This window comes from Equus asinus, chromosome 15 (genome assembly GCF_041296235.1).
Source record: "Equus asinus isolate D_3611 breed Donkey chromosome 15, EquAss-T2T_v2, whole genome shotgun sequence".
In the NCBI taxonomy this organism is placed as follows: Eukaryota; Metazoa; Chordata; class Mammalia; order Perissodactyla; family Equidae; genus Equus; species Equus asinus.
In genome coordinates this window covers 23,339,595-23,359,012 of record NC_091804.1, presented here as the reverse complement: position 1 = coordinate 23,359,012, position 19,418 = coordinate 23,339,595, and the positions used below count along the sequence as shown (strand labels likewise).

General features: G+C 52.0%; 1 protein-coding gene across 5 annotated transcripts in view; it reads right to left on the bottom strand.

Annotated features, from left to right (window-relative positions):
- The window catches only part of TTLL9 (tubulin tyrosine ligase like 9), a 47,479-nt gene that overhangs the window by 12,712 nt on the left and 15,349 nt on the right, over nucleotides 1-19,418 (bottom strand). For 2 of the 5 annotated variants that reach the window (XM_070485726.1, XM_070485725.1), the window contains exons 4-8: nucleotides 15,939-16,050; nucleotides 14,921-15,106; nucleotides 6,484-6,552; nucleotides 5,739-5,813; nucleotides 2,167-2,254 (exon numbers count right to left, since the gene is read on the bottom strand). In XM_070485726.1, the coding sequence (XP_070341827.1) occupies nucleotides 2,167-2,254; nucleotides 5,739-5,813; nucleotides 6,484-6,552; nucleotides 14,921-15,106; nucleotides 15,939-16,050 (530 nt within the window). Of the gene's footprint in view, nucleotides 1-2,166; nucleotides 2,255-3,081; nucleotides 3,123-4,549; nucleotides 4,641-5,085; nucleotides 5,200-5,738; nucleotides 5,814-6,483; nucleotides 6,553-14,920; nucleotides 15,107-15,938; nucleotides 16,051-19,418 lie in introns of all 5 variants that reach the window. The other 3 variants (XM_070485723.1, XM_014845048.3, XM_070485724.1) reach the window with 3 other exon arrangements.

Here is a 19,418-nt window from a genome sequence, read left to right as displayed (position 1 = left end):
ATATTTTAAATATTTCAATATTAAAAATTTAAAAACAATGAAAAGAAGGGTGGAAAATTACGTGTATTCACTCATTGTGAAAATAGCAAAGCCTCATTCAATAGAAACTAGCCCTGGGAGAGAGCTGGAGTGTTTAATAAGGCCCCACAAGGGCAGGAGATGTGCAAACAGCTTTAAATGGGGGAGAGGGGACCACTAACGTGTCCTGAGGCGTCCCACTGGGCCAGGCCCTGTTCTAAGTGCTTTCCATCTATTGTTTAATTTTAGTGAAAAACGAGGTGGCAAAACAACGAAACTAAAATAAATTTGATGACTTGTATATGATAAATGCTTGTTAGAATTACAAAATAAAACAAACATACTAGAAATGCTGTAGTTGGCAAAATAGAAAAAAACAAACTGCACAAAATTTCCCGAGTAGGAGGGCCTACACTCATTACCCATCATGAGGCAAACGCGTTACCTCGGACGGACACTCAACGGAACGCTGAAATGAAGGCAGAGAGAGGTGAGGCGGCTAAAAGCATCGGCTGGGTCACCAGGGCCAGCGGCTTGGCAGCGTCGCCCTGCATTTCCATCTCTCCCACACGCAGGTGGTCGAGTCCTGCCGATTTATCTCCTAAATATTTCTGGATTGTCTACCCCTTTTCCTCTGACACTCAGGTCTAAAAACCTTTAAAACTGTTTTTTGATGTTTATAGTTTAACCAGATAATACACCCACGTTTCAAAAGTCAAAAGGTACAGAAATGTATAAAAGGAACTACCTCCTTCCCAGACCTGCCCCACCCACCCATTTCCGCTCCCAAAAGCAACCGCTGTTTCCAGTTTCTTGTACATCCTTCCAGAGATGTCTACGCACAGATAAAAACATATACAATCATGCGCGGCATAACGATGTTTCGGTCACCACAGCCCACGTATAGGATGATGGTCCCGTAAGATTAGTACCACACAGCACAACCAGAAGCACACACAACTAGAATGTACAACTATGTACTGGGGGGCTTTGGGGAGAAGAAGAAAAAAAAAAGAAAAAGATTGGCAACAGATGTTAGCTCAGGTGCCAATCTTCTAAAAAAAAAAAAAAGATTAGTACCATATGGCCTATGTGTGTAGTGGGCTACACCATCCAGGTTGGTGTAAGTGCACTCCATGATGTTCGCACAATGACGAAATCGCCTAATGACACATTCCTCAGAATGTATCCCTGTCATTGAGTGATGCATGATTATATAGAGATATAATTTTTATATAAATGGGAGCATACTTTTCACAGAGTTCTACACTTTTTTTTCCCCAATTAACAGTGCATCTTGGAGATTGTTTCCTATCTGCACATAAGGCACTTCCGCCACTCCTTTTTACAGCTACATAGCACTCCATTGCGTAAATGAGCCATGCGTTTAGTTGTCTCCTAGTTTTCGGCTCTCACAAACAGGGCTGTGCAGAGAAGAATCTGTAAACCTCTCTTTCCCTGCCTTGTGCGTGTATCTGTAGGATAAGCTTCCCGAAGGAGAACTGCTGGGTCAGAGTCTGTGCGTCAGTCTTTGATAGACATTTGCCAGATTGCCTCCCAAGATGTTGTGCCAATTTACACTCCCACCAGCAACATATGCATTCGCCCCGCCTCGCCAACACAGTGAGTCATCAAATTTTTGGTCCCTGCCAATTTGACAGGTGAAAATGGCATCGTATTTGAGAGAATGAGCCAATGACTAGGCGCTGGAGCACAGGCACATAAAAGGATGCAACTGCTCTCCTGAGGGGCTCAAACCATCCGATCCTAGAATACGGATCAATGTGAGTGTTAGATCCAATACCCGTGAATCACTGTCAACGTTGGGTCCTAATATGAGTCAGTGTGAACGTTAGGCACACCAACAGTGTGATCATCAGGCAGAGCAGTCGGGATGGGCTGCTCTGAACAGACTGGGGCTGCTTCCCTCGGATCCTGGGGGATCGCCCGCCCCCTCAAGACTCTAAGCTCCTGGAGAGAAGGGCCCAGGCCCGTCTTGCTCACTACTGTACCCCCTGTGCCCAGACCAGAGCATGATCCTCAGCAAGCCCCCAGCCAAATGTGGAATGGACGAGTTCTCTCCGGACCAGCCAGAGGACGGGAGGGGCAGGGCGCGCGGGGTACGGTCAGGCGGGGGTCCCAGGATACACTGGTCATCAATGCTGCTGAGTGTGAAGCGCGTGTTGGAGAACCGGGCGAAGCCATCCCGGTACAGCCAGGCCCGCAGCGGGATGTACTGTGGAGCAGGTGGGAACCGAGGAGAGAAGAGGGAGGGGAATAAATACAAGCACCCCCAAGCCTGCTGGCTTCTGCAGGAAGAGCTTGCTCAAACATCAGCCTCCTTCGATTCTGCCCCTTCCTTCCCTGGGGGTGGGGGCGGGGAGATGCAGAAGGGAACAAAAGGAATGGGGCTCTTCTCTGCTCTACAGCGATGTGCGTCACCCCCGGGCTCAGGGTGTGTCCATATTCCCCATAAGCCAGTGAGCCTGTCTCGGACACCCTATCTCCTTGTGCCCACCGTAGAGTAGCACACCATGAAGGTTTAAATGTTTGTTGAATGAATGAGTGAATGAATGGGTGGAGGGAGTAAAGCAACAACTTGTTTAAGAGAGAGGCTCTGGGGCTAGGCTGTCTGGCTTTGAATCCCAGCTCTGTTCACCAGCTGTGTGGCCTTGGGCAAGTCACTCAACTCCTCTGCATCTGTTTCCTCATCTGTAAGATGAGAATGATAGAACCTACTTGCCCAGTTAGCAGGAGGGCCGAGGAGATAGGACCTGCTGCATACCAGGGCCTGGTACTTAGTAGGTGGTCAATAAATGCGAGCTGTGCTTACCGTGGGTGACTGGGTGAATAAAGAACAGGTGGGGGGGGCAGCTGGGCTCTGAGACAGCAAAGCTTGGGTCCATCTACCTGCCCCTGGCCCACCCTCAGATGTCCCCCCGGGGCGGGTAAAACCAGTCGAGCTCACTCAGAGGTCCCCAGAATGACTTCTGCCCCCGCCCCCCAGGCCAGCAGCCCCCCACCCACCACTAAGACAGGAGGGTCCCTGGCTTAGTCACTCACTGACATCACCAGCACGTAGACACGCAGGTCAAACTTGCGGCCTGTCAGGCAAGGAAAGAATTAATTTCTGTAACAAATATCAAGTGATCACTGGGCACCGTGCTAGGTTTGGGCGTACAGCAGTGGACAGACAGACAGGAATCCCAGTAAAACCATACGAGGCACAAGGGGAGGATAACTGGGGGGAGGGTCGATGTTGGGAAAGGCTGGAGACATGGTGGTCAAGGAAGGCCTCACGGAGCAGTGGGGACCCGAAGGAGGAGAAGGTGCCCACCTAGCCCGGGGGGGAGGGACCCTCAGGCGGGAGGAACCGAATGAGCGGAGGCCCGGAGGAGGTGAAGAGCTTCGTCCAGGGGCAGAGTGGAAGGCGGTCAGCGAGGTCAGCAGGGGCCAGGGCATGTGCAATTTTGAGAGTTGGTGTTAGCAGCCATGGGAAGCCACTGAGGGTCATGGATCCCTTGGGCTGCTGTGTTGGAGTGGAGCGAAGGGGACCAGAGCAGCAGCCAGGCACCAGTGAGGAGGCCAGCCCAGGTGTCCAGGTGGGAGAGGACAGTGGCCAGGACTGGGATGGAGGTGAGAGCGCTGGCCAGACAGATCGGAGAGCTGTGTGGGAGCTTGATGAAGAGCCGGATGTGGGAGGGGAAGAGAGAGATGCACCCAGGACCCTCTCTGACTTCTGGCTTAGCAACCAGGCGGTGGAGAGCTACATCCCTGGATGCGGAGGGCTGGGGAATGCGCCACATGGTGGGGGGAGGACGAGGGATGAATTTTAGTCATGTTGGGTTTGAGTTGCTGGGAGATGCCCAAAAGGGGAGGTCACAGGCTGTGGGACATCAGGGTCTGGGATGTGGGGGTAAGGTCTTGGCTGGAGACAGAAAGCTGGGGGTCACTGGCATCCAGGTGGTGTTTAAAGCCACGAGACAGGATGGGGTCAGGGGGGAGGGAGGGAGGGGAGGAGAAGAGACCCAAGGACTGCCCCCTGGGGAAGGACATTGCCCGAGGGTGGAAAGAGCCAAGTGGCATCAACACTATTCAATGATGCCCTTGCTCGATTTACTTCATGACGCCCACCACCGTGTGGACCTATCTTATTCATTTGTTTCTGATTTATTGCTGTCTGCCCATCTGGGGCGTAAGCTCCATGAGAGCAGGGCAGGCAGCACCCCGGACAGTGGCTGGTACTGAGTGGCTCCTATAAATATTTGTTGAATAAACTCACGAATGAGTTGCTTCTTGAAGAATGAGGAGAATTTTAGTGAACCAGAAGGGAGTGGGAAAGGACATGCAGGCGGAGGGAACTGCATAGACAATGGCTAGGAGGTGGGAGAGTGCAGGGTGGACCTCCCTCTGCATCCCTTCATGCCTGCTGTCAGGCTGAGCCCACGTGAGGCCGCTAGTCAAGCCTTGTTGACTGACTGTTTGACTAATGGGTCAGCGGAAGGGCAGGGAGCAGAGACGGCCATCTCACCTCCTATCAGGTAGGGATTTTCGATATATCGCTGAGCTACATAGTTCTCCACGGGAATGTCCTCTTTCTGGTCGTCAGAACTTCTTGCGTCCTAGTTGTAACAATAAGCAATACTAACATTTATGGAGCATTTCCTGTGTACTAGGCACTGTGTTAGGCACTCTACTTGGGGTATGTCACTTGATCCTTAAGTCAACTGCATCAGGGAAGTACTAGTGTTATCCCCATTTTACAGATGAGAAACTGAAGCACAGATAGGGGGAGTGACTTGCCCAAGGCCACACAGCTGGTCAGTGATGCAGCTGGGAAGTGGACCTACACAGGCTAGGCCCAGAGCCTGGGCATTTAACCTCCAGACCCGCACTGCCCAATAGGGCAGCCGCTGGCCACATGTGGCTCCATATAGTCACAGTGAAATTGATTAACTAAGTGAAATTACATGCTACAACGTGAATGAACCTTGTAGACATAATGCTAATTGAAATTAGCCAGACGCAAAAGGACGCATGTTGCATGATCCCACTTATGTGAGGTACCTGGAGTACCACATCCACAGAGACAGAAAGTAGAATGGTGGTTGCCAGGCGCTGAGGAAGCTGAAAAAGTCCTGGAGATGGATGGCGGCGATGGTTGCACAACGCCACTGAACTCTGCACTCAAAAATGGTTCAAATGGCAAAGTTTATATGTATATTACAATAAAAAAGGAAATAAAAAATCCAGTCTTTGGGTCGCACTAGCTGCATTTCAAGTGCTCAGTATCAACCCGTGGCTGGCGGTCACCAGGGTGGAGAGCACGGTATGCACTGTTTCCATCCCTGTGGAAGCTTCCGTGGGTCAGAGCTGCCAAGAGCACACACAAGCCCCCGAGGACATTCCGCTCCCTTCTCTCCTGCTAGTTCCTTCCCAGCCAGCGCAGCTCAGGAAGAAGCAGCGCTCTCTCCCACCTGCTTGCACACCCTTCCCCACCCACTGTCCCCTTCACAGCGACCTTGCAAGGAAACTGAGGCCCAAAGTCAGGTGTCACACATTTGAGGTCACATGACAGCCCAGTGGCAGGGACACTGGAACTTGGGGCTTCTGGCCCCAAGGGCAGGATTTTCTACACCTCTCATCACCCCCGCCCCCCATGCTGCTTCAGGACAGAGGCAGCCAGGCCTCCCCTTCAGGGACCCCCCACTTAGACTCACATGGCTGCCAGAGGGGTTGGCAGTGCTCCGGGCTGGCTGGGCCTCCAGGCTGGTGAGCTTCTTCCCGGCGTTGCCCTGATGGTTTCATGGGAGAATCCGAGACACACAGCAGAGGGGGGAAACGCATTTATTGAGCGCCTGCTGTGAGCCTGCTGCTGCAGGAGGTGCTGGTCATGAGGGAGTTTGGTCATCCCACAACTCTCACCCTCCCTGCACCATTATCATCTCTAAGGTTCTGAGGGGTTGAGCAATTTTCCCAAGACCACACAGCTGCTGAATGGTAGAGGCAGGACTGGAACCAGGGTTTCTACTGCACCGCATCCTGCGACGAGGATGGGGTAGAGGGGAGGAAGGGAGCCAACTTAGGCTCAGTCTAGGACCTTGAGGAAGAGTTAGTTAGCTAAACTATTCCCAGCCAGGTGAGCAGGAGGCCCAGGCAAAGAACACACTGTTCTCAGCTTTTGGGCATATTAATTCCTTGCATCCTCAGCAGGTATTATTACTATCCCCCAGTTACGTGGGCACAGAGAGGTAAAGTAACTTGCCCAAGGTCCCACAGCTATTAAGTGGCAAGGTCAGGATTTGAACCCAGGCAATCTGGCTCCAGAGAGCCCATTCCCATGGGCAGGCCTGTGGACAGAGCTCTTCTACCAGCCCTCTGAGCTTTGAGGGCAGGAAGAAAGGGCCCCTCGTCCCAGAAAGAGCAGAGGAGGGTTTGGGGAGGAAGGGGGAGAGGCAAGCTCACCTTCCTCCAGTCCATGATGTCCTTCAGCCTCCGGAAGAGGAAGATGCCCTTCCCCTGTGACCGGGCCACCTGGGGGGGTGAGGTTGGTGAAGAAAGGTGGGCTCTCAGCTCTGTGTGCTTCCTTGTTGGCCCCTGCGCCCAGGCCCCTCCCCAGCACTTCTGTCTCCATCTTCCCCACGGCCCCCAGCCTTCCCCAGAGGAATGGCCCCTCCCGCCCCCTGCAGGGGCTGGGACAGTGAAGGTGCTAAGGCCGGGGGAGGCAGGGAAGCGGGGAGGAAAGTGCAAGACCGACCTAGCTCTCAAAGGCACGCAGTTGCATGCATAATACAAAAGAGCAGACAATTAAAAAACCATTTCCAAGAGTCCTGGGAACATATCATCCAATTCTTTTTTTGGAAATCAATTTGCCTTCCTAATTAGGTTTTGCTTCGGCTAACACTGAACTCACTCTGCCTTCGCTGAATCCCAGCATGGATAATTCATAGCTTCCCAGAGTCTAGGGGCTGGGGAATTTTTAATATCATGCAGAGCAGTCGGCACCAAAGGCATTACTCCCTCCTGTGACATTCCTCTACGATGTCACCTGCCTGGCCTTGCACACCCACAGCGCCAGGGAGCTTACCACCCTCCCCCACTCCCGACAGCCCATTTTGTTGCAGGATAGCTCTAGTAAGCAGTCATCCAACAGGTATATATTAGGTGTCTACTGTGTGCTGGGCATTATGCTATAGCAGTAACCCAGATCTCATGGAGCTTTCACAGCCTAAACCGTATTGAACTAAAATTTGCCAGCCTGGTTCTGGCCTCTAGGGCTTCCTAGAACAAATCTGATTATTGGGGCAGATCAGCCCTTTGATTATCTGCAGCCTCTGAGCAGGACTCCCTGAGTCATCTTTTCTCCAGCATAAAGGCCCCCAGCGAGTGCGAAGTCTCATTTCCCTCTGTTCTTCTCTGAGCACGGCCCAGCTCGTCAACGTGGGGCTCTCTGTACAGTGTAGGGGCGGGCAGAGCTGTCAGGCCCGGCTCTACAGGTTGTCCACTGCATGAAGGGCTCCCAGGTGTGGGGGCAGTGGAAGCTGACACCCAGCCCTGCTCTGCCTGCAGTACTGTGCACCCTGGTTCAGGGCTATGTGTTCTCAGAAAATGGCTCGGGGACAGTCACATGGGCACAGTATTTTGGAAAGCAACTAATCAGTGTGCTCCAAGGGCTTCCAGCCATTCACAGCCATGCAAAGTCTTCATGAAAGATCACCGAACGTCAACAACGAAAAGACACTCAGCTTCATTAGTCTTCAGGGAAATGCAAATGAAAACCCCTAAAGGATACCACCACACACTCCCTGAGAACGGCTAAAATTAAAGACAGACAATGTCAAGTGTTGATGAGGACGTGGAGAAACTGGAACTCTCACGACTGCTGGTGGGAGTGTCCACTGTTTGGAAACTGGCAGCATCCACTAAAGCTGCACTAGGCACCCCCTATGACCCCGCAGTTCCTCTCCTAGGTACCTACACGACAGAAACACGTGCATATGGGCACCCATGGACATGTACAGGAACATCCATGGCAGCCCAAATCATCATAGCTCCAACCTTGAAACTCCCAAAGGGATAAACACCCACTCAAGGAATAGTATACAACAAGGATCATTAACAATTACCCACATCAGTACGGATGAAGTGCATGAAAATAACATTGAGGGACAGAAACCAGATACAACGTAGCCATACTATATGATTCCAATTATTGAAAGCACAAAAGCAGGCAAATGAACCTATGCTGTTAGTGACTTGGGGAAAGTGGAAAAGGGTCTGAGGGGAGCTGTTGAAGAGCTGGTAATGTTCAGTTTATGGCCTAGGTGCTGGTTACTCGAGCGTGTTCACTTGTAAAATTTTATCAAGCTGTACTCCTATAATCTAGGCACATTCTGTTTTATTAAACTTCAATTAAAAAGTTTTTTTGAGGTTCACACGTTATGATGTAGGAACCCCGGCCCCCGCTCCCACTCCTGTTGGCTGCCTCCCCTACAGCCGTCCCCCTTGAGGCTTGACAGACCATATTCTTGTTTTCCCAGCCTCCCTTGCAGCTAGTAGAAACCATGTGACCAGTTTTGGCCAATGAGACCTAAGGCGAGATCGGCTTGGAGCTTCAAGGCTTCTGAGAAAGATTTCCTCTCTGTTAAAAATATTGGGATGGGAGTGAGAGAGAGAGAAAGACAGAGAGAGAGAGAAAGAAAGAAATGCCTGGCCCCTTTCCTTCCTTCTTTGAATGCCACAGACTGAGGAGGTGATGCCTGCAAATACAGCAGCCATGTCACATGGATGAGGTGACAAGCCTGATGACAGAAAGCCAACACACTGAGGATGCAGAGTGGACAAAGAGAAGGAGCAGGGCTTTTAAGGGCATCATTGAGCACATTCCCAAACCTGGAACTTCCTGCCCCCAGCTTTCTTGTTATATGAGATAATGAAATGCCTTTGCTGCTTAAAGCATTGTTGGTAACTGACATGCCTGTTCCAGGAGATGCCCTCCTAAGGGAATAATCCTAGAGTGGAAAATAAACTTCCTGCATCATCATCTATCAGGGTTGTTAAGACTGGAAATCACCTAATAGCTAGCTCCAGCAGATTGTAGTTTCCAAAAGCAGTCACAACAATATTTCCAGTCCCATATGTTTTCCAGAACCTTGCTACCCCTGACCTCCATCAAGCGGTAAAGTCAATGTCCCCTCCTCTTGAATCTGGGCGAGCCTTTAGGACTGTCTCGAACAATCGTGCATGGCAGAAGTGACGTTGTGTGCATTCCAATGCTGGGTCATAAAAGTCAATACAGCTTCCACACAGCTTTCTCTTTGGGGATGGGCACCCTTGGGACCCAGCCCCCGCGCTGCGAGGAAGCTCAGGTCACATGGAGAAGCCACAGGGAGGGCCACTGAGCCTTCCAGCCCTCAACTCTGGCTGAGCTCCCAGCCGGCAGCCGGCACCAACTTGCCAGCTGAGTGAGTGAGCCAGCGTGGAAGCAGACCTTCCTGCCCTCAGGGAAGCTGCCTCAGTGGAAGCTGGAGCAGCGACGAGCCATCCCTGTCAAGTGTTCCCCAAACTGGAGGCCCACGAGCTAAATAGGACACGGCTGTCGTTTCAAGCCATGGAGTTTTGGGGTGCAGCAATGGAACCAGAACACCAACTTTAGGAAAATGCTTCATAACAATGGCACCACCAGCAGCTAAGTCTTCTCAGATGTTCTGTATGTGCCAGGCACAAGGATTTACACACACTACCTCATTAAAGTTTTCTTTAAAACTCCTATATATAGGCATTAATATTATCCCCATTTTGCCGCCAAGGAAACCAAGGAACAGAGAGGCGAGCACTCTGCTTAAGGTTACCCAGCCAGTAGGTGACAAATTCAGGACAGTTAAATCTGTGCTTCACAAGCCTGGCGCTCGCGCACCTCCTGCAAAGTGCCGGGGAGAACACAAAATCACGTGATCAACATGGTGTGACTTCCGGGAGTATGACCTTTACTTGATAATTTGGGAGGAAAACATTTTTATATTATTTTTATAAAAAGATACGTTATTGATTAGAAAACAATGTGAATGAATATTAGAATGAACCACGCTTTGATTTTGCACCACGTGTGGCCACTCGCAGCCTTGCAGATGTGGCTGGTGGTCTCCCCAGCAGCCCTTCCCTTTTTTCCCTGCCAAGAGAATCCCACTCAGATCTCCTCTTCCCCATGGCCCTTCTCTCCGGGGAGGTCGGAGCCCCCGTGGTGGTCCCATGCCTCTCCCTGCCAGGTGATCGGTTCAGGGATGGAACAGCAGGCTGCCAGCGGAAGTCTGCTACAGGCACTTCTGGGAAGCTGTGTCTTCTTCAAATGGGACACAAGGCCAGGGGGCAGGTGGAGGGGTGAGGAGGTGAAGCTACACCTGCGGCAGCCGTTTTGTGACCGAGAGGAGCAGCCAGCCCACTGGGTTGGGAATTGATGATGACGTTCAGCGGCCCAATAAACCATCCCTGGAGTCGACCTTGCACCATTAAAGGAAATTCTCTGGGGTCTGTAAACTTGAATGAGAAAAAATTTCTCATCTTTATTTTCATTAACCACCCCCCAACCAGATTTTCACACTGCCTCCTGTTACGAACGCAGCAACAAATCCTAGACTACCAGCCACACCAAAGACGTAGCTCTCAAAAGAAATCAGTTCTTTTTCTATCGCATTACGATTGTTACAGATACCTCAAAATACTGTTTATGCTCATGATGACTTTGAAATTACGGTAACCGTTGGGCCTGCTGTAGCCTCTCTTTAATTGTTAATGAAAAACGCTTACATTTCTACAGCATGAAGACTGTTTTAATAGTTTGTGTGGCAGCCGGGAGAAGGCCCTCGAAGGCCTCCGACGGCGGGAGAGCCATGGCTGGGAGCGCCAGGCGCGGCCGCTGAGATGCAGGCTGTGCTCGCCGGGCGGGCCTCACTGGCTCGCTGGGGTGGCTCCAGGCCAATGACCGAGGACTGCAGGGTCGTGAAGGCTGGCCCACTCCTGGGAGACAGGGGACGCCTCTGACAGTGACTTCAGCTTGAGGCCTCCCCGCAGCCTTGCTGAACTTCCTGTAGGCTGCACAGCAGTCTAGCGGCTTCCGCCCAACCTTCCCTCCCTGTCTCCCTCACTGGGGTCTACAGCTCCCCCAGCCTCCCCGGCGCCCTCTCCCTATTCTCTCACAGGCAAAACTCTGGTGTGTTGAATCTCTTCTTGGCGTCTGTTTCTCCAAGGACCCAGACTAACACGGCTTGATAACTGTTTTTCAATATAGCTGCTTTCTTTCACAATCAAGCCTGTGTTATGTGATGCTTTGGAAAACATTACTCTGTGACAGGGTCCACACATCTCACCAGATGCCAACGAGGCCCACGGCATGAGAACGGTCCAGAAGCCCTGCCCTCTCGTCGAGTTACTTTAATTGCATTCTCTGTTATTTGCTACCCAAAGCATCCCAACCCTTAGGAGATTTCAGTGAAAAAGCGTGAGAAGCTCCGATTGCGGTAAACCCGAGTCATGGAATGTTCAAATGCGGCTCTTCCTCTCCTGCAATTTGGACGGAGGCCTCCAGAGCAGAGGTTGGGTCCTGGGACGCCCACAGCCAGCCCCGAGTGAAGTGCTGGACCAGCCCCATGGACACACAGATAGACTGACAGACAGGCCCCGGTCCTGACAGCCTGGTGCCTGCCTCCCAGCCACATGAGGGAGGCTGGGGGAGCCGGTGTGGTCCCATTGGTCTGGGTCCCACCCACCTCCCCACCAACCCAAAGGGCCTGAGCTGGTGGGAGGGGAGAATGTTTAGACAAAAAAAAGTTTGGCTCGAGGAAATTTTTACCCTAGACTGGACTTTTAAATGCCAAATCCAAGGGCTTGTTCTTATGGTCCCGAGAGTGATAGCAAAGCTCCGTGGGCCGGGCCTGGTGGGAGGAGGGGCCCCGCGGGGTAGCATGGAGGGGACGATGCGGCCTGTTCCCTTCTGAGTCCGACTCAACTCCCCTGTCCAGGACTATTCTGCTGCCAAAGAGGAAGATGAAAGCTCACAGGCCCCCGGGAACGGAGCAGAGGAGACCCCGGAGGAGAAAGGCAGGCCATCGGCTGCCCCAACGGCCCGGCCACTGCAACCATGTGAAAATTCTTGTGTGTGGGTGGAGGAGAACCAACTGCACCACAAAGATAGGCCCTGTGGGAAGAGTGGAGGGATCCAGGGGACTTTTTCCCTCTATCTTCCAAATTTGGGGTTAGGTTCTATTTTTTATCATTTCCCCACCCCAAAGGAATCCAAGCAACAGGATCCCAGAACGAATGCTCTAGCCCCGTGCTTCTCAGAGTGCAGTGCCCAGACCAGCAGCATCCCCATAACCTGCGGTGATGATCAATTTTATCTGTCACCTTGGCTGGGCAAGGGTGCCCTGTTGTTTGGCCAAGCGCTAGTCTAGATGTGACTGTGCAGGGATCCTGTAGATGGGATCACGTCTACAATCAGCAGACTTTAAGTAGAGGATGTCATCCTGGATGACGTGGGTGAGTGTTATCCAACCAATTGAGGACTGAAGAGCAAAAACTGAGGTTTCCAGAAAAAGAAGCAATTCTGCCTCAAGACTTTCACATAGAAATCCTGCCGGAGTTTTCAGCCTGCTGGCCTGCCCCTGCGGGTTCCAGACTTGCCAGCCCCCACAATATCACGTGAGCCAGTTCCTTAGACACACACCCAAATGGCTCTGTTTCTAACTAGAGCTAGAACTAGAAATGCACCTTCTCAGGCCCCGTGACAGGCCTGCACCACGCCAGGCACTTTAACAAGCTCTTCAGAAAATTCTGACGCACTCTCACGTCTGAGAATTACGCCCCCACAGTGTCAGGACTCAGTGTTGTTCGAAATGCAGACTCTTGGGCCCCGCCCAGACCGGCTGAGTCAGGCTCCTCATCTTCACCAGGTGCCCCATGATTTGTGGGCACATTCAAGTCTGGAAAGCGCTGACCTCGGGCTTCCCAGGGGCAGGGGGAACAGACGGTGTGGCCTGGACTCTCGGACATGAGAATAAAAATGGTCAATTACTGGGCGCCCGAGTCCCAAGCCCTTTATTTAACTTGTATGATTCACATACACGACATGTACAGCTTCACGGAATTCTCTCACAACCCTGTGGGCAGGCACACCTGTTAATTCCATTTTACAGATGAGGAAATGGACTGAGAGGGGTTGAGTAACCTGCTCAGGGTCACACAGCTGATAAGTAGCAGACACAGAAGTAGAACCCAGGCTAGTCTGACTAGAAGCACCCACTCTCCACACCCCACACCCCAGACGCGGTGCCTCAGCTATTCCGGAGAGAGGACACACACACACACACACACACACACACACACACACACACACGGAGCCAAGATTCCTCCTCTTAATTACAGCTGTCGTTGTGTCTGCCGCTACAAAGGCCGTGGGCTGGGAAAGGAATCAACTTAATATGCGATTGTTCGTTCCCAATTACACAAATCACCATTTGTCTGAGAGGATAATGCTGGGAGCTGGAATGCGCGCAGTGGGTGACAGTGTTCATCGGCCTAACCCCTTCTGCTCCGGCTCCAGAGCCCTCCTCACTGCCCCTTCGCATCGCTGTCCTTGTCTGCTCCGCCTCCAAGATCCCATGCATCGGCCCACACAGGCCCCACAAGGAAGGGCTGCTCCCTCCTACGCGACCCCCAACTCCCTTCCTGAGGGCTGGCACAAGCCCAGAAAACATCAGGGGGCTTTGAGGAGGCCCTTAAAGGCTAGGGTGGCTTTGCGGTGAGGGAGGAAGAGGAAGGTTGAGGGCCTGGTAGGTGCTCTGCCACCCTCGGCCTCCACTCAGTTTCTGGGTCCCTAAACGGCTACCCCCAGATGCAGGGTCTTTGGGCATGCAGTTCCCTCATTCCGGAATGCTCTTCCCTACCTCTGCCCTTCTCCAGGCTGACTCCTCTGCATCCTTCAGGTTGCAGCTTAATGCTAATTCTTATAACAATAATAATAATAACAACTATCATTTATTGAGTACTTAATATGTGCTTTACCTGTGCTAACTCACTTATCACACAGCAACACTATGCTATAGGTACTACAGTTATTCTCACTTTGCAGATGGGGAAACTGGGGCCCAGGGAAGTTAAGGAATCCGCCTGAAGTCACACAGCCAGTACGTGGTACAGCTAGTATTTGAACCAAGGGGTTTGGCTTCAAAGTCCAGTCTCCCACTTCTTCAGAGAAGCCTGCCTGGCTGGGGGACATCATCCCACTGTTTTCCCTCCCAGCACCATTCTCCTTAATAACTCTTAGCACAACTGTAATCAAGCATATGTTCCCTGCGAATTGTCCACGCTCAGGAGAGCAGAGACCCATGTCTCACTCGCCAAGGGCTGTGCCTGCAAAGCGCCTGGTTCTGTGCCTGGCACGGGGCAAGTGCTCAGTGTTTGTGGAGGCTTAGACACGGGTCTCAGGCTCCTCCTCTTTAAAATGAGGTTGGTACTACCTCCTCCCAAGGGCCATTATGCAAACTGGGGCATTGCTAGTGAAACACTTGTCACAGCCCGGCCACCATTTCCTTTCACGTCAAGAAGACAGGTGGGGGTCTAAGCTCCGGTGAGGCTCAGGATCCCTGCCCTGGTGTCCTGAGGATCACTTGCCCACCTAGTGAACACTTATTGAGCACCTGCATATACCAGCAGTCACAGCTGCTGGCTCCACACACCTCAGGGAGGAGGAGATGAAGTTGGCCCTTCAGGGGAGCAGGCAGTGCAGCCAAGGCTGGATTCCCAGGCAGAGTCCTGTCCTGAGAATGTGCCCTGAAGGATCCCTGCTCTAGTGTCTAGGAAACCCTTCCTCCTGCCACCCTCTCCCCAGTTCCCAGCAATGGGCACTCACCGGCTTCATGATCCAGGTGATTCCTGGGTTTTTGCGAAACTCCTCCACAAACAGGTGGTACTCGCATGGCATCTCAAAGGTTTTGGGGAAGAAGTCGCACTTGGCCGCCTCCAGCTTTCCTGCCTCACGCTCCAGCTGTTTCCGGAATCGCTTCAGGTTCTTCACCATGTAGTTCTTGCGGGTCAGCTGAGCAGCAGGATTGGGGGGCAGGGGGGATAGGCCCTTAGTACTTGTGCCCACTGCCCTGCTCCGCTTCTCAACCCACCAACTGCCCCCAAACCCCTGCAGCCTCCACCCTCTGGCCCACAGAACAACAAGAACAGTGAGAGTACCTCTGACTGAGGGCCTGCTGCTCTAGAATTATCCCCACGTTCCAGGCCCCGAAGGTTGTCAGCTGCCCAGAGCTATCCAGCTAACGGGCAGCACAGCCACGGTTTGACCCCAGGCCTGTCTGACTCCCAAGTTCATGTTTCTAACCGCAAAGCTGCACTAAACTCTTTTTTTTTTTTCTGCTTTATCTCCCCAAAACCCCCTGTACACAGTTGTATATCTTAGTTGCAGGTTCTTCTACTTGTGGGATGTACACTAAACTTTTAAAATCTCCTACCACTGGCTCCTCCAGCCCTGTCTGTGTGGTCCGGTTTCTCCAGACCTCTCTCCTATCTCTAGACTCCAAACTGCTCAACTTGCCTCACCCTGAAATCCCCATAATCCCTCAAGCATCCCGCCCCCTTTGCACCCGCAAGCCAGCCTGCCCCTCACATCTCTGGTGCTAAAAAGCCAACCAGCCCGTGACTTCAATCCTCACCCCAGGACAGCTGTTCCTCAGGTCTTAGATCCCTCCCCCTCACACCATTTTGCTCCTCATATGCCTAGTGCACGCAACTATTCCCCACCTGGCACGAATCCCGAACTCCCTCTTACTTTTCCATTCTGGTCCTTGCCCCCTAAAGCCAGCTCCTGCTCAGTGCCACACCCAGGGACGTGAGTTGCAGTCCCCTGGGCCCACGCAGCTCACCTCGTAGTGGTTTCGGAAGTGGCTGATCCGCACGTGCTCGTCCATGTAGGTGTGGTCGAAGTTCTCCCGGAGCCAGCTGACATCACACCAGTAGAAATCCCACTCCCCTTCGCTGAGGGTGGGGTAGGACAAAGGTCATGACCTGAGGACCTCAGCACTGCTGGGGGTCAGGGACCCAGAGAGGTGCAGCTGAGGGGTAAGCAGCAGTGTGTCCATCAGGAATCAGGGTGGCCGCTGTGGGCCACTGCTGCCCACGATGTGCTATTAGGCCAGAGGGAAAACTAGAGAAAGGTTCCTACAGAAATCCAGGCTGCTGGCTTCCTTTGAATAATCAGCAGATCTGGTCACACTGAGCCCAGATGCCTCCTGGCACCTATTGGCTGGACTGAGGAGTGGCCACCAGGTTAGACAGGGCACGCTCTCTCCAGATCACATCCCCACCGCTCTGCATGGCCCATGACAACCAACCAACCTCACCTGATCATGCTACCCACCTGGGCTCTGGAGGCGTCTCCATTGCCACCCCCCAGCCCACACAAGCAAGCAGCGGAATTAGGTAACATCTGCAACCCCTTCCCAGCTCCAAAGGCCCTCCTCTCACTGAGCCCTCAGCACAGCCCCAAACAGTGAGAGCTGACTTCGAGCACGCCTGCAGCTCTAAGTCGGGGGCGGCCTCACTCGCTGAGCACACGGCAGCGTCAGGATTCACCCCAGGCCTGCCTCACTCCAAACTCCAACCCCCGTCTTCACCACCACGCCAGGAGAGGAACAGGAAACCAGACTAAACCATCAAATCTGACACCAAGCTGGGGTGCGGAGAGCAGGGGCCCGAAAAAGACGTGATGGGAAATCAAATAACACCACCACGACTGCTTCCAATTTTTTAAGTAAAAAGTTACAGATATAAGTGAAGCACCACGTATATTCCTGCCTGATTCTATCTCCTTCTCTCCTGCCCCAAAGGGAGCTATTAGCCTGAAGTTGGTATCATTTCTGAGTGTCTTTATAGTGCTACTATCTGTATGTGTGTGTGTGTCTCCAGATTTAGCACAAGGCATTGTTTGGCACATTTGAAAACTTTCTAGTGGCTAGTACTCACACAGTGCTTACCACGTGACACACACTGTTCTAAGTACTTTGAGAATATTAAGTCCTTGATCCCCATAGCAACCCTAAGTGCTAGGTTCTGTTATGCCCATTTTACAGATGAGGAAACTGAGGCACAGAGAGATTAAGGAACTTACCCAAGTTCCTACGGCTAGTAGGTGGCAGAGCAGGATTGGAACTCCAGCCATCGGGCTCTAGAGTTCAAGCTCTGTGGTTAGAACCACTCCCGTCTGTTTCCTTCTAAAACTTGCTTTTTCACCAACCCTTTATCTTAGATGAACGAATAACGCATTATTCATTCATCCAACACATATATGTTGAGGTTGTCCTGGTGTCAGAGACAGTGCTGGGCGATTGCCAGGGGCAAGGATACAGGAGGAAATGAAACACCTGGCCAAGTGGTGCATAGAGTCCAATGAGGAGGGTTAACAACAGACAAGGAAACAAATAAATAACTCCATGATGAGGAAACGTGAAACACGCCACAAGTACTCCAGGAGGAGGCCATGACACAGGGTAGCTGAAGGACCTATGTTGGGTGGAGGCCACCCTGTGGAGGTGACATTTCAGCTGAGATCTGAAGGGCAAGGAACAGCAGCCAGGCCAAGAGCACTGGGGAGAGGGTTCCAGGAGAGGGAAGGGCAGGAACTAAGGCCCTGAGGTTGGGAAGGGCATGTTCAAGGACGTGACAAAAAGCCAGAGTGGAGGGAGAAAGGTCAAGGATGTAGCTAAAGAGTGGGGTGGGGCCCAGTCAAGCAAGGCCTTGCAGACCATGGTGTGGAGTTTGCATTCTTTTCTAATTCTGAAAGTTCGTCCATTTGTACCCCATCTTCACAACTATCACATTCAAGTTGCTCTTAAATCACCCAGGAAGACATTAACTGCTCAACAAGGCCAGCAGGGATCCAGGTTCCTCTACCCTCCCAGTCTGCCATCCTTAACATGTTGTCCTCATACTCATCACCTCAGGCTGATGACGGTTGCCACAGTTCCAGGCATCACATCAGCATGCTCAGTGGGAAGCAAGAGAAGGGACAGCTCTGGCCGCATCTGTTCCAAACTCTGACCTCACAGACTGACAGTCTGAACTGAGATGTGATTCTGCCTGGAAATAGCAGACCCTAGGTTAGATCCTAAAGGATGAGGCCTCACATTCACAGGGCCAGGTCTTGTGTAAAGACCCTGGCCTCTGGTCCTTCCTGGTTTGAGGATGCCTGAGGCAATTTAGGATCAGCCATGGAGCAACTTGCTTCGTGGATTCCCACATCGTCAGCATCAGACAGGTGGGCCCTCTTCCACCTGATGATGGAGTGAGGCTGAAGAGGGGCAGGAGGTGGCTTGAGGTCACACAGCAGGTCAGGACAGTGCCCTTCCCCATACACCACCCCCACCTGCCAGTCACCTTGCTGTCATCTCCCAACTCCCCCCGCCCCCCATCCTGCACTACATTCAGTTCTTTTGGATCCAGGGAAAGAAACCCCATCCCGATATTAGTGTGATACATAAGAGAGCCAAGAAGGAAAATCCACAGTGGCTGCCACCATCGCCATCATCAACATCATTATCATGGTCGTAATATTCCCCAAAGTCCCAAAGAGAGGACTCCGCCATCTTGGATTACCTGTACCACAGCCTGCTATAGACAACTCCTAATTTTCTGTGGGATGATTTAGTCAAAGCCTGTCTCTTCTGCTAGATCCCAGCACCAGGCAGCAGGAATCATGGATTCAGCCATCCGCTCCTTTGCTCATTCATTCACTGTATGGCTACTGGAACAGGGCGGAGATGAACCTGGGACTCCACAGACAGACAGACCAGGTGCAAATCGTAGCCCAAGCCCTTACAGGCTGAGTGACCTCCAACTTGGCATTTTTTACTCTTTTGTGTCCAGTTTCATCATCAGTAAAATGGGGATGATAACAGCACCTACCCTGAAAGTTTGCTGTGATTATTTATAGAGGTCATGCGTGAAAAGTGCTGAAGAGCGCCTAGCAGGCTTAACTGTTGTTTTGCAACAAATATTTATTGAGCACCACACGGGGCAGCTGGCTGCCTCACCCCTCGTATCCATTCTCCTCTTTTTCTATAGTAATAGAATTCCCAACATTTACCTGGGAAAATGTAGTCTACACTTTCCAGAATAAAGACTACATTTTCCAGATTCCCTTGCAGCTAGGTGTGTCCAAATGGCTAAGTTCCAGCCAGTGAAACGTGAAGGACTGTTAGGTTGGGTCCTTCAAGGGCAGGGCATGCCTTTTCTGGCCTCCTTCCTACCTATTACTGATTGGAATATGGCTGTGAGGCTGGAGCTCCACCTGGGACCATGAGGACGAGGGCCTCACTCAAGGGATAGCAGAGTAGGAAGACGGAAAA